General features: G+C 38.6%; 1 protein-coding gene across 2 annotated transcripts in view; it reads left to right on the forward strand.

Moving 5' to 3' along the window:
* LOC127425694 (glucocorticoid modulatory element-binding protein 1-like) overlaps positions 1 to 13,485 on the forward strand; it is a 32,461-nt gene that overhangs the window by 2,741 nt on the left and 16,235 nt on the right. The window contains exons 2-5 of one of the 2 annotated variants that reach the window (XM_051671922.1): positions 4,645 to 4,837; positions 4,967 to 5,022; positions 5,631 to 5,752; positions 5,846 to 5,949. In XM_051671922.1, the coding sequence (XP_051527882.1) occupies positions 4,645 to 4,837; positions 4,967 to 5,022; positions 5,631 to 5,752; positions 5,846 to 5,949 (475 nt within the window). The remainder of the gene's footprint in view (positions 1 to 4,644; positions 4,838 to 4,966; positions 5,023 to 5,630; positions 5,753 to 5,845; positions 5,950 to 13,485) is intronic. The other variant, XM_051671923.1, reaches the window with a different exon arrangement.

Here is a 13,485-nt window from a genome sequence, read left to right on the forward strand (position 1 = left end):
ATATGTACATGTATAAACAAATATAAATATATGAAAAAAAATAAACATACCTATTAAAGTGTAGAACGTTGCAGATATTTTGCAGATTAATTGCTCATATTTTCAGTCAATGTGAGTTTGTCTTTATATTGTCAGTGTTTTAGTTCCTTTCACAGATTATTAACGAGAAAAAGTGAAAAGTCCTATGCTTTGACAAGCGCTGTTTCTGCTATCCTTTAAACAAAGTAAGCCTCAAAGACTCAAATAGCCACAAAGTAATATTTTTCATGACTTATTTTCTGCATTTTTATCAAGCGTGAGCATTATTCAGCAAGCTGCACTTCAGCTCCCTGCAGTATGAATACATTATGCAAATGAATATGTACTAATCATAGCTTTACTGTTTGCAGATTTTACATATGCAGCTGTTATTGTATTTGTTGTAACTTGCAGTTATTTGTCATTTTGTGATTTTTCAGAACTCATATTTAACATGTTGTCTTTCGTTGTCACCATTATTTTGATTTGTATATCAAATATTGAGGTCCACACGAGGTACAGAGTTAATGTGTACACATGGATATGTGTTATGACATGTTAGTAATTTCAAAATAAAAGTAATTTCAGTTTTACGAAATAAAAGGAACTGTATTGGCTTTACCCTACAGAGTTTTTTGAATATTCACTCTGTAATAGGGTCTGCGCAGGCATGTTGGAGCCCAGGGTGGCCGCCTATATCGCCTGTAGGACGGGCTGGCCCAAATTTCCCAGTGGCTCACCGGGAAAATGCCCGGTGCTCCAGACGGCCAGTAGGGATGGGCTATACCACTTATTTTCTTTTCGATCCGATACCAAGTACTTTTAGGCCAGTATCGTCGGTATCGATACCAATACCGATACCTCTAATAAATTGAATTTTTACGAATTCTTTGGATAAAATTAGTAACTTAAATTATTACTTGCATTTTTATATATATTTATAGGCCTAAGCAGAAAATTATTAGGCTGCTTTGTTTACCCTTTAAAAATTAGTAAGTATAAGCCACATTTAAAACCACAAAATTAACCATAGATATTATTATATGGTTACTATTACTAAAACCAAGGAACCATATGGATACTACATTAATGCTGTAGTAAAACCATGGTTAATTGTATCAAAACCTTGGTTAATACCAAAAAAAAACAAAAAAAACATGGTTACTACAGTCGTGGTTACTAGTCATGGTTAAAACAATATTACTACAGTAAATCCATGGGTAGTTTTCATAAGGGTATCATTTATTAACGAGGATTAAAGATCACTATCAATGTTTTAACACCTCTGAATTTAAATAAGCCTGTAAAAATGGTCACACAAGCCCATTATAATACGTCACATCTAGGTTTGTCATTACTTAGTGTGAATAACTCCAGATGCTGTTTTTCTGTCATTATCTCAGGAAAGCACCGCTCCCTCTTTGAATGAGCGCTATGACTGAAAGGGTGAGCACTGTCTACTGCTATTGTATTTTAGCATTTCTGCCACGTCAAGATGGGCAGAAGAAAAAATAGTTCCAGTGCCATGCAACAATTCGCTCATATAATTCTTTTTTCCCCACTTCGAAACTTATGAGATGCATTAATATTCATGTAATCTAAATAATAAGATCGCTTGTTAAAAAAAACAACTTCAGAATTGATATTTTTATGTGAGGATCAATGTTCTTGATACCACACCAGTATCGATCCGCCCATCCCTAACGGCCAGTCCGCAGTCCGCCCCTGCTACATCTTCAAGTCTCAAAAGAACACAAAAGTATAATTCATAAGTCTAATAAATTATTCCATGAGACTCATGATTGTTATGAAAGCATACGATAAGGTTTGGTGAGAAAAAATCTAAACAAAATCTATGGTATTATTTAGTAAAAATATTCACTGACCGTTGATCTCCTGTGCACGTTCATGATCGGGCACGAGAGCAACAGTTCACATAGCGCCCTCGCGACATTGGGCCGTTCATGCGAAAACTCGTTTCACAGTTCACATCTGCACACAAAACAGAGAACAGAACTTACTAAACATGTCTGAAGAGTTTGTAGTTGAATAATTGATGCATTTCTATGCCCAGCCTTATTTTTTTTAATGGAGTACTCGGAAATCAAGCAGAAATAGCGATAACTTATATATTTTCTATGGTAATCAGAGTTTTTGTCCTAACCAGCAGTGACGAGCGACGGTACATTCTATCGATCGCTTGTTTCTATATTTGGCATCGCATGGGAAACTCCGTCCGCTGTGAACTCCAAAAACTTTTAACAAAATAAGGCTGGACATAGATAAATACTTCGACTACAAAATCTTCAGACATGTAAAGTAAGTTCTGTTCTCTGTATTGTGTGCAGCTGTGTTGTGTTCTGTTGTCACTATCGCTCTGGCGGACTATTGCTCTGGTGGACAAAACTAGTTTGCACTTGAATGCCCCAATGTCGCGAGGACACTGCATGAACTGTTGCTCTTGTGCCCTATCATGAATGCACACAGGAGATCAACGGTCAGTGAACATTTTCATTAAATAATACATTAGATTTCGGTTTGTTTCTCACCAAAACTTATCGTATGCTTTCATAACAATCATGAGTCTCATACAATTATTTATTAGACTTCTGAATTATACCTTTGTGTTCTTTTGAAGCTTGAAGTTGTATTCACCATAAACTGCCATTGTATGACATCACTGAGCACAATTTTTTTTTTTTTTTTCACAATTTCTCCCTTTGTGCTAAGAAAAAGAAAAAGTCATATAGGGTTATAAACAGTGGTGAGTAAACAGAGACTGAATTTTCATTTTTGGGTGAACTAATCCTTTAATGTTAACGAGAATATCAAAAATGGAAAAAATGTTATGTTTATTGTTGGAACATTAAACAAAACATTTTGCCTAAAATATAATGAGTGGTTTAATGTTTATTGATATAATAAGTTCTCACTCAGTATAATTAATGTTAAGGAAACCTTTTTTGTATTTAAAAAAAATCATTAAAAATAAAAAAAATAAATAAATATGAAAGCATATTGTCAGAACTTAAACATAGGCCTAGTTAGAATGTTCAGATGCAGTACTCTCTTAAAAAAAAAAAAAAACAAAAAAAAAAACAATCTGACATTTGACAATTTGAATAGAAGGATGAATAGGTCCATTTGAATGCAGTGTTTCGATTCAAAATCTTTGTGGTGAATATTTCTTGGTGTGAAAAGGCCTGAAGTGTTATTCATGTTTTTCTTTGTTATAGTACAACCCCAGTTCCAAAAAAGTTGGGACAGTATGAAAAATGCTATAAAAACAAAAAGGAGTGATTTGTAAATTTATATTCACCCTTTGCTATATTGAAAGCAATACAACTAAACATTATATGATGTTTTACCTTGTGAATTTCATTGTTTTTTTGTTTTGTTTTGTTTTTTGAAAATGTACAGTAATTTCAAATCAGATGATTGCAACGCACTCCAATAAAGTTGGGATAGTCGAATGTTTACCCCTGTGAAACAGCACCCATATTCTCTGCTCAAATAGCCATGCACTTGTAATCCGGGCAGTATGTGGTTTGAAGTGGTCCTGCTGGAAAATGCAGGGATGTCCCTGGAAAAGACGTGCTGGATGGCAGTATATGTTGCTCCAAAATTTTTACATATCTGTCTGTATTAATGGTGCCCTCACAGATGTGTGAGTTACCCATGCCATGGGCACTGACACACCCCTGGCCCATACAGACACTGGCTTTTGGAACTGACGCTACAGCTTTTGGAACAGCTTGGATGGTCCTTTTCCTCTTTGGCCCGGAGAACACGACAGCTGTGTTTTTCAAAAATGATTTGAAATGTGGATTTGTCGGACCAAAAAACACAGTTCCACTGTTCTACTTTCCATCTAAGATGAGACCAAGCCCAGAGAAGTCGGCAGCGCTTCTGGACAGTGTTGATGTATGGCTTCTCCTTTATATAGTAAAGTCTTAACTTGCATCTGTGGATGCAGTGTTGACTAACAAAAGTTACTAAAGTAATCCCAAGCCATGTTCATGATATCTGTTACAGATGAATGCCATTTTTTAAGAGAGTGAAATTTGTCTTGCCCTTTAAGCACCGAGATTTGACCAGATTCCTTGAATCTTTTAACTATATTGTGCAATCTAGAGGGTGAAATGCCCAAAACCTTCCAATTTGTCTTGGGGGAACATTGTTCTCAAAGTGCTGGATTATTTGCTGAAGCATCTGTTGGCAAATTGACAAGTCTCCAATGATCCTTGCTCTTGAAGGACTAGGCTTTTTTTTTGGAGGCTCCTTATATACTATGACATGATTGCCTCACCTGTTTAACATCTCCTGTTTCACATCGTCAACTCGGCAAATTGTTATTAGTTTTAAATTGACATTGTCTCAACTTTTTGGAGCGTGTTGTAATCATCTGATTTGAAATGACTGTACATTTAAAAAAACAAAAAAACAATGAAATTCACAAGGTAAAACATCATATAATGTTTAGTTGTAGTGCTTTCAATATAGCAAAGAGTGAATATCATTTACAATCATTTTTGTTTTTATTAGCAATTTTCATACTGTCCCAACTTTTTCGGAATTGGGGTTATACTTAACTTCTAAAAATTTATTTTAAATTTAAATTATTAGGAGAGAGGAGAGAGCGGGCTATGGCAGAGACAGAGGTCATTGTGTCCGTGGAGGACATGGTGGTGATGAAGACTACTGAAGAAGAGGATGCTGAGCCTAACGAACAAAACAAGACTCAAGTGATTCTGCAGCTGCAGCCCATCACAGCTGAAACTAGACAACAAATTGCATCAACACATCCCAGCATGGACATGTTAGATATGATCGTATAATAATACTTTACCATCATATTGTTTAATGTGATAAATGTATTCACTTTAATAGGACTTAAAAAGTCAAAGTATCTTGTGAGTAAATGTTTTGATGACATGGTTTTTTGTAGGCTTGCAGATGAAAGCAATGAGACAGATGCTGCAGTTGTGGCAGTGGAGACACAAGGTAAACATGCCCTTGAATGATACCTGAAATCATGCAGCCTTTGAGGAGAGGTGTGATATTTTTCTGAGCAATTGGACTTACGATTTTTGCCTGGCTGATGATTAATTGGGTGAAAAAATCCCAAAGACTTAAATTGAAGCAGTGACTCTAGCCAACCATAGAGCAAAGCTCTAAAAAACACTCAGGACGCCTGAGCAACTGCATAGGAATATGTTACAAACCACTCAGGACAACTTAGCAACTTCCTAGCAACTACCCAGAACACCATATAGCAACACACTTCAAACCACTCTGGACACAAAACACAGCAACCACTAAGCAACTGTCCAGAACACCCTAACATTGTGGTGGCGAACTTCACTCACATTTTCCTCAAATAATGTGACAACCTAGTTTACGCTGTCTTTAATTCTCATCGTAAGTATGAGACAGTAATCTAACTGTAGTTTCTTTGCAGTCATGCTTTAGAAATGTAAATGCTGTAAGGTCCGTCTGCTCAAATTTATCAGCGCTCATCAAGCAGTGGATTATGATTCAGTTCCTCTCGCTAACCTTATGCAGTATTTACAAAGTAAAATTTTGTTGATGGGTGTGTCTGTTATTTTCAGAAGAGGCGTCTACTGAAGGCGAGGATTTGGAGCTTGGTTATCCCATTACATGCGGCGAGAGTAAAGCCATTCTTCTATTCAAGAAGTTTGTCTGCCCTGGAATCAATGTCAAATGTGTTAAGGTTGGTGAATTTGAGGGGTATGAGAGCTTAACGCTATAGATAACAGTTGCAATTGTGTTTAATCTGGCATTCTCTGTCTCACTGTCTTTTCAGTATGAGGATCAGTTGATCAGTCCAAAGCAGTTTGTACACATGTCTGGTAAAGCCACATTGAAGGACTGGAAGCGTGCAATCAGAATGGGAGGGGTTATGATCAGGTAAATAGCATTCTGGGTCTAGAGACCAATGATGGATTTTACCAAGTTATGCTTTTAAAGAGGTCATATCATACATTTATTAATCATAAAAACAAATTCTCCTGAGGTTGACTTCAGTCATATTTAATTTTTATGACTGCTTCTATGATTGCTGTTATGCCTGTAAAACATCTATGTAAACTACAGAGCCCCTTAGATCAGTAGTTCTTAACTGGTTTTGCTTCAGGACCCAGATTTTACATCGGAAGTCAAGTGGCGACCCACTATAGTAAAAACATAACCTGTATTTAATATATCCTGGGTCGCATTTCCTTTTACCTTGCATAGTTTTGTTAATGTTTTTCAAGTATAAGGGCATGCATCAAGTGACATTAGTTTTCTTGTTTATGTCAACAAACAAAAAATCTTGAAACTTTGTAAAGGCAATGATGTTTAATGACATTTTTTTTTTTAGCACATAGCACAGTGTTGCTCTTTTCCTCATCAGTGCTGTTTGGCATGTCGGGGCTGCCTGTTTGATGGATTTGACTTGACTTCCTCTGTAATGTTTTGAGGTCTGCGTGCCGCAATATCGAGGGAAGGCCCGGTTGTTGCACGCGCATGTCAGAGAGCAGAGCAGATCATTAGTACGAGCTGGTACTGTTACACTCGTGTGAAAGCTTTAATCGCACCGTGAAAATATCGCAGTGCAGATGAGAAGCCTTTAGCTGAATGCGACATTATCATTAAATCTCTTCATTAAACATTATATTATCATTAAATAATCTCTATTCCTTGGGCGGCTGCCGGAAAATAGGAGAACCATAGCATTGTTCTTTCCCTGCTGTCTGCGACCCAGTTCGAATAGACCTGCGACCCACTTTTGGGTCACGACCCACCAGTTGAGAAACACTGCCTTAGAGGATAGAGAGAGAATTAATATTCTGAAATAGTTTTGCATTCCGTTGCAATAGATTTATGTTCCCTCACAATAAGTTTTGCATTCCTTCGCAAAAGTTTTGCATTCCATCACAATAGTTTGCATTCCCTTGTAATATTTTTGCATTCCCTCACAATAAGTTTTGCATTTCCTTGCAAATAGTTTTCCCTCACAAAACGTTTTGTTCCTTCACAGTGTTTTGCATTTCCTCGCAATAGATTGCATTCCCTCACAAAACGTTTTGTTCCCTTACAGTGTTTAGCATTCCAACGCAATAGTCTTATGGTCCGTCACAAGTTTTGCATTCCCTTGCAAAAGTTTGTGTTTCCTCATAATAAATGTTGCACTCCCTTGTAATAGTTTGTCTTCCCTCATAAAAGTTTTGTTCCCTTATAGTGTTTTGCATTCCCTTGCTATAGTTTTGTGTTCGTTCACAAAACGTTTAGCATTTGAATAGATTGCATTCCCTCGCATTAGTTTGCGTTCCCTCACAAAATTTGGTTCCCTCACAGTGTTTTGGTCCCTTGCAATACATTTTCCATTTCATCACAATACATTGTGTTCCCTCACGAAAAGTTTTGTTCCCTTAAAATGTTTTGCGTTCCCTCTCAATTTTTTTTTTAACTTAGACTCACAGTAGTTTTGTTCCCTCATGGTGTTTTTCATTCCCTTGTAATAGAATGAAATAGAATGAGAGAGGAGTGCGTGGCCAGGATGTAGAGTGTGAATAATTTTAGGATTTTTTCGCCGGCACAAGCCTTGCATGCCTCCCCAACTCCATTACAAGCGTCTTCACCCCTTGAGTTTGCCTGTGACGAAAGCCAGGCCAGCGCATCCATCCAAGCCTTGTTGGCTTACGTCCTCGCTTGTAGACAAGGCCTACGCAGTGGCAGGTCAGGCTGGATCTACGCTGCACACCATTGCAATCTTGTGTTTACGGTTACAAGCAGCTAAGAGGCAGTCGCAAGCGTACAAGCACATCTTGCCGAGGTGAAAATTGTGCTCTCAGGCCCTCGTCCCAGCAGGAAACCTCCTTTTGGGCAAGGCAAGCATTCTTTTTTTTTTTTTGGCTTTTCCAATTAACAGTTTTGATTGATTCAAAAATACACAACAGAGAAAAACACAACACATACACATCGAATCAACATTTAACCCCCACTAATTTCCCTCCACAGTGAACACCGCTGTGGTCACAAATCATAATACACACACACACACACACACATATATATATATATATATATATATATATATATATAAAATAAACATACATAATTAATCTAAACTTCTCTCTCCACATCCCCTCCCCGAGAGTCCCCCAAAAACACCAAATAACTGCCCCACTTCCTAACAAACAAGTCCCCAAACCCCAGCCTTCTACTTGCCACTTCTTCGAAAGCTGCCACCCTCCCCATCTCCGCACACCACTCCGGAAACGAGGGCGCTCCATCCGACTTCCATCCCCTTAAAATAATTTGCCTGCCAATCATGATATTGGTCATGGTCATTGGTCATATTTAGCTGAAAAATCCTGATGAAATTCTGTTTCGCCCCATCACCCAAAATACAGAGTCTGGGGCAAAGTAAAATTTGAGTGCCCAAAATGTCAAACATAAAACTCTGAACCTTCAACCAAAATTCTTGGATCTTAACACCCCCCCAATAAACATTGGTTGTGTCTCCATCTTCTGATTGGCATTGCCAGCAGGTGGGTGTGTCTTTAAGACCAAGCCTATACAATCTACAGGGGGTCAAATAGAATCTATGTAAAATCTTGAATTGCATAATGCGCACCCTTGCATCTCTAGATGCAGACTTGACGTTTTTTGAATCCTAGCAGACACTCCCTCCTCCAATACCAAGTTTAAATCTTTCTCCCATAATCTCTTGATGGAAGTTAAAGCTTCGACCCCCAGACTCTGAATTAGCAGGGAGTAATACACTGATGCCACGTGACCTTTTCCAAAAGCAGTAATCACCTCTGTACAACATTCAAACCCCGAACTTCACCCAGAACCAAACAAACAGAAAAACGTGCGCATTAACCACGCGCACGACGCAACAGTCGTGACAGTGATGAGATATATACCAATCTACAATAAACATAAAAAAAAAAAAAAAACACAATTTAAAATCTAATATACACATAATTACACACAACACAATATACAAATAATAACATACAATGTATACTATACAATACACACAATATAGAATACACATTATACAATAAAAAAAATAGTATATATAGTATATATAAAATGTACAGTAGGTTGTATTGTACTGTATTGACATTCAGGCTGTCGGTTGATAGTCAGTTGCCAGTGTGTTGTTAAGATAATATAATTTATTACAGTCCAGTGTGAGATAACAAGATTAATAAAGTGCAGTGCTGATGTATATTGATCGTGAGAGATCAAGAGTTCAAAAGTCTGATTGCTTGGGGGAAGAAGCTGTCATGAAGTCGGCTGGTGTGGGTGCTGATGCTGTGATACCGCCTGCCTGGTGGTAGCAGTGAGAGCAGCCCATGGCTCAGGTGGCTGGAGTCTCTGATGATCCTCCGAGCTTTTTTCACACACTGCCTGGTGTATATGTCCTGGAGGGAGGGAAGCTCACCTCCGACGATGCCATGTTTTGTTTTATTATTGTGCCATTCTGTTATAACCTACAGTTGAATATGAATCCCATAAGAAATAAAAGAAATTTGTTTTTCCTGCTCACTGATGTTTTCTTTAAAAATGGTACATATATTACCAATTCTCCAAGGGTATGCAGACGTTTGAGCACAACTGTAAATATTTCACTACCAGCAGATTTCACTGAGGGAGTGGTAGAAAAAGACTCTCTGTTTTATATATCTAGCCAAAAGCATATATATTCCCTGCTTTGTCCCCCGACTCAAAGTATGACTGTCTTGCCCTGAATAGCCAAAACTCCACCTTCCACAATAAAATAGTATTAAATCTGTATTTCAATCGGGTCAATTCTCTGAGGCCATTAGACAACATTCGGAGCGTCAGCTCTGCTTCGGCACTTTTAATATTCCATTTCAATTCCACGAGTTCTTGTGCTTTGGATTTTTTGGTAAATGAGGCATACTGTATAATCTGGCCCCTAAGAACCGCCTTAAGTGCCTCCCAAGCCATGCCCACAGAGGATACTGAGGACCAGTTGGTCTCCATATAAACACTGATTCCAGCCTTTAGCATTTGTTGGAATTCAGGATTTTGCAAAAGGGATACATAAAGCGCCAACTATATGATTTCTTTTTCTCTGTATGTGGCAGCACATCTAAACTCACCAGGGCGTGATCTGAGACTAAAATGTTTCCAATTAAGCAATCAACAACAGATGAAATGAGAGTAAATCTTATGGACTGATGGAAAAAAAAAATATAGTCCCTACCAGATGGGTTCAAAAGTCTCCAAATATCTGTAAGACCAAGATTTTTACACATCCTGTGAAGCATCAGTGTTGCTCTAGTGGGCTTGCACACTTTTGCTTCACTATGATCAAGGACTGAGTCCATCAAAAGATTAAAGTCTCCTCCCAATATTAATATCAAGAGGGGTGCCAGCGGCTTGCAGCATCCCTTCAAGATCTATAAAAAGCCCTGATCATCAACATTAGGTGCGTAAATATTAGCCAAAATAAGACTTTGCCCCTGAATTTCTGCTAAAACAATAATGACTGTTCCTAATTTATCTTTAATCTGTTTGAGAAATTGGAATTGTAGATGCTTACTTATCAGCGTAATGACTCCCCTGCTCTTACTTGTGCCAGCACTAAAGAAAACATGTCCACCCCATATCTTCCCAAATTTTTCAGCTTCCTGCAGGGAAAGATGCATTTCTTGAAGAAAAAAATCACTTAAGAAGAGAAATAACCTTCCTTCTTTTTATGGGGTGCCCCAACCCATTCACATTCCACGTGGAGAGAGACAGTCCACTCATATTAACATTTGACATATGAGAAAAAATAGATTGTGTGTCAAAAACTAAATTATAAAGACCACATTCCAATATTAGAGCAACAATCAAACCCCAAACCTCCCCCAGAACCAAACAAACAGAAAAAAGAAAAAGGTGCACACGACAGCGCCAACTGGCGTCCACCCCTCTAAACTCAAACAGTCCACGTATGCCTACGAGAGCCCCCGCAACACTTTTGCCGTCAGAATGCTCAAGTCCGGTGTTTCAATACAAATTTTGTGAGACAGAATTACACAACAAAAATAATCTATAAAGCAAACTCCAGCCATTAGGCGGAATAAACACAAAGAACGTGTAGATTCATCCACATAACTGTCCCGAAGGTGTGTTCCTCCACAAAACAAACTCCAGCCACTAGCGGAACCAGCACAAAAAAATAAATAAATAAAACCTCTCATTTTCCTCGGACAGTCAAACGAATGTTCAGTGAGACGACCCATTCAACTGCTACATGAGCACAACAAATGACCTAATCACTCCAGTGTTTTGCAAGAAATTCATCCATAAACACTGTCCTGAAGGAGTGTTATTCCACAAAACAAACTCCAGCCGCTAGGCGGAACCAGCACAAAAAGAAACAAAAAAGGCGCTCAGTTCCTCGAACAGTCAAGTGAATGTTCAGTGATTCAGGCCCATTCGGCTGCAACATGAGTACCACAAAATAACTTACTCACTTCATTGACTTTATGAAGGACAATGCTTGCTGGGGACATGTGAATATTTTATGGCCATCCTTATCATCTATTCTCAATTTGGCCGGGAACATCAGTGCAAAAGTGATCTTCCGTTAATGTAAGAGTTTCTTGCATTCCTTGAATCAATCACATTTCTTTCTTGTCGAATTCGCAAAGTCTGGGAACAAGAAAATGCTGTGGTTTTTCCAAGAAAGCCTTCCTTCCTTATGTCGAGCAGACTCGGAAGGAGCCCGTCCAGGAATTCCACCAAATTCTCAGGAATTCCAACAATACGGACGTTATTCCGCCGTCTACGATTCTCCATATCCTCCAACTTCTCCCAGACGCGCTCCAAACCCTGGTCTCTAGCATATTAGCTGTTAATTCCCTCTCCGATGACTTCAGATAATCGATCCGTTTCTCGACGTCCCCCACTCTTGTAACCACCTCAGTGAATTTAATCTCCATGGCAGCGATCGATTGACGTATTACAGCAAGATCCTCCAAGTCAGCAACGACCTTTGTCAGCATTGCTGACAAGTTCAACAATTCTCAGCGAATTTCCCGCACTTCTCCGGCCAAATCTACTCCCTGGTTCGTGGCCTTGTCAGGGGCATCAGCTTGAGCACGTAAGTATCTTTTAATGACTCCAGAGCCCGAGGATTTTGAATTCTTTTACATATTGTCTTTACATAATCTCACCGGTTTACGACAATAATAGTGTTAAAACTAGCAAAGTGCGCAGAGCTCGCCGTTCACACATCCGAACCTCGCATGCCATCACGTGACTCCTGTGAGGGCATGTTTTAATGTTCTACTACCCTGTTGGCTAGTGGCATTACTTCATTTTATCGGTCAGACCGCTCTGATTTAATTTCCCCACTGCGGTGTTGATAGGAAATTCTGTACAGTGTTTTTGTACACAGTATGGCTAGTGTCATTGTTATATTTTCTAACCATGCATGGTTATTGAATTTCTCTCTTTTCCTTCGTATTGTTCAACATTTTTCAACTACCTTAATAGCTAGTAGGCATTGCCTTGTGCATGTGAATCAGTAGTAGGGCTGCAACTAACGATTATTTTGATAATCTTTTAATCTAACAATTATTAGAACAATTATTCGACTATTCAGTGATTATTGCAGTTATTAATCATTAGCTATTAACCGATTTTTCAGCTTGTGCCCCGACTTAAATGGTTGTTTTGTTTAAATGCTTCAGCATTGAAGTGACAGATTTGAAAGGGAACAGCTGGTTACGACTGTTACCCTGGTTCCCTGAAAGGAGGGAACATGATGTTGCGTAGGCTCGCCGCACAACTGATTTCTTGCTGTTAAGCAACCGAGAGATGCGCTGTCTTCCCTTCAGCTGAAAAATCCTGATGAAATGCTGTTTTGCTCCAGTTTATATGCCTGCGATGATACGCCAATCAGGGCCGGAGCGTCAAACGCTATCTGCCAATAGATTGGCATGATTTTAAAGGGCTTCAAAGATTGTTACTCCTGGGATTAGTTTCGCATAGTGTCAGCTACTGATGCAGCGTCTTGTTCCCTCCTTTCTGGGAACTAGGGTTACAGTCATTACCAATATGTTTCGCGTTCCCTTGCAATAGGTTTGAGTTGCAGTTGAAGTCAGAAGTTTACATACACCTTAGCCAAATACATTTAAACTCAGTTTTTCACAATTCCTGACATTTAATCATAGAAAACATTCTTTGTCTTAGGTCAGTTAGGATCACTACTTTATTTTAAGAATGTGAAATGTCAGAATAATAGTAGAGAAAATGATTTATTTCAGCTTTTATTTCTTTCATCACATTCCCAGTGGGTCAGAAGTTTACATACACTTTGTTAGTATTTGGTAGCATTGCCTTTAAATTGTTTAACTTAGGTCAAACGTTTTGGGTAGCCTTCCACAAGCCCACAGGCCCATTCCTCCGGACAGAACTGGT

Source organism: Myxocyprinus asiaticus, chromosome 34, assembly GCF_019703515.2.
Source record: "Myxocyprinus asiaticus isolate MX2 ecotype Aquarium Trade chromosome 34, UBuf_Myxa_2, whole genome shotgun sequence".
NCBI lineage: Eukaryota > Metazoa > Chordata > Actinopteri > Cypriniformes > Catostomidae > Myxocyprinus > Myxocyprinus asiaticus.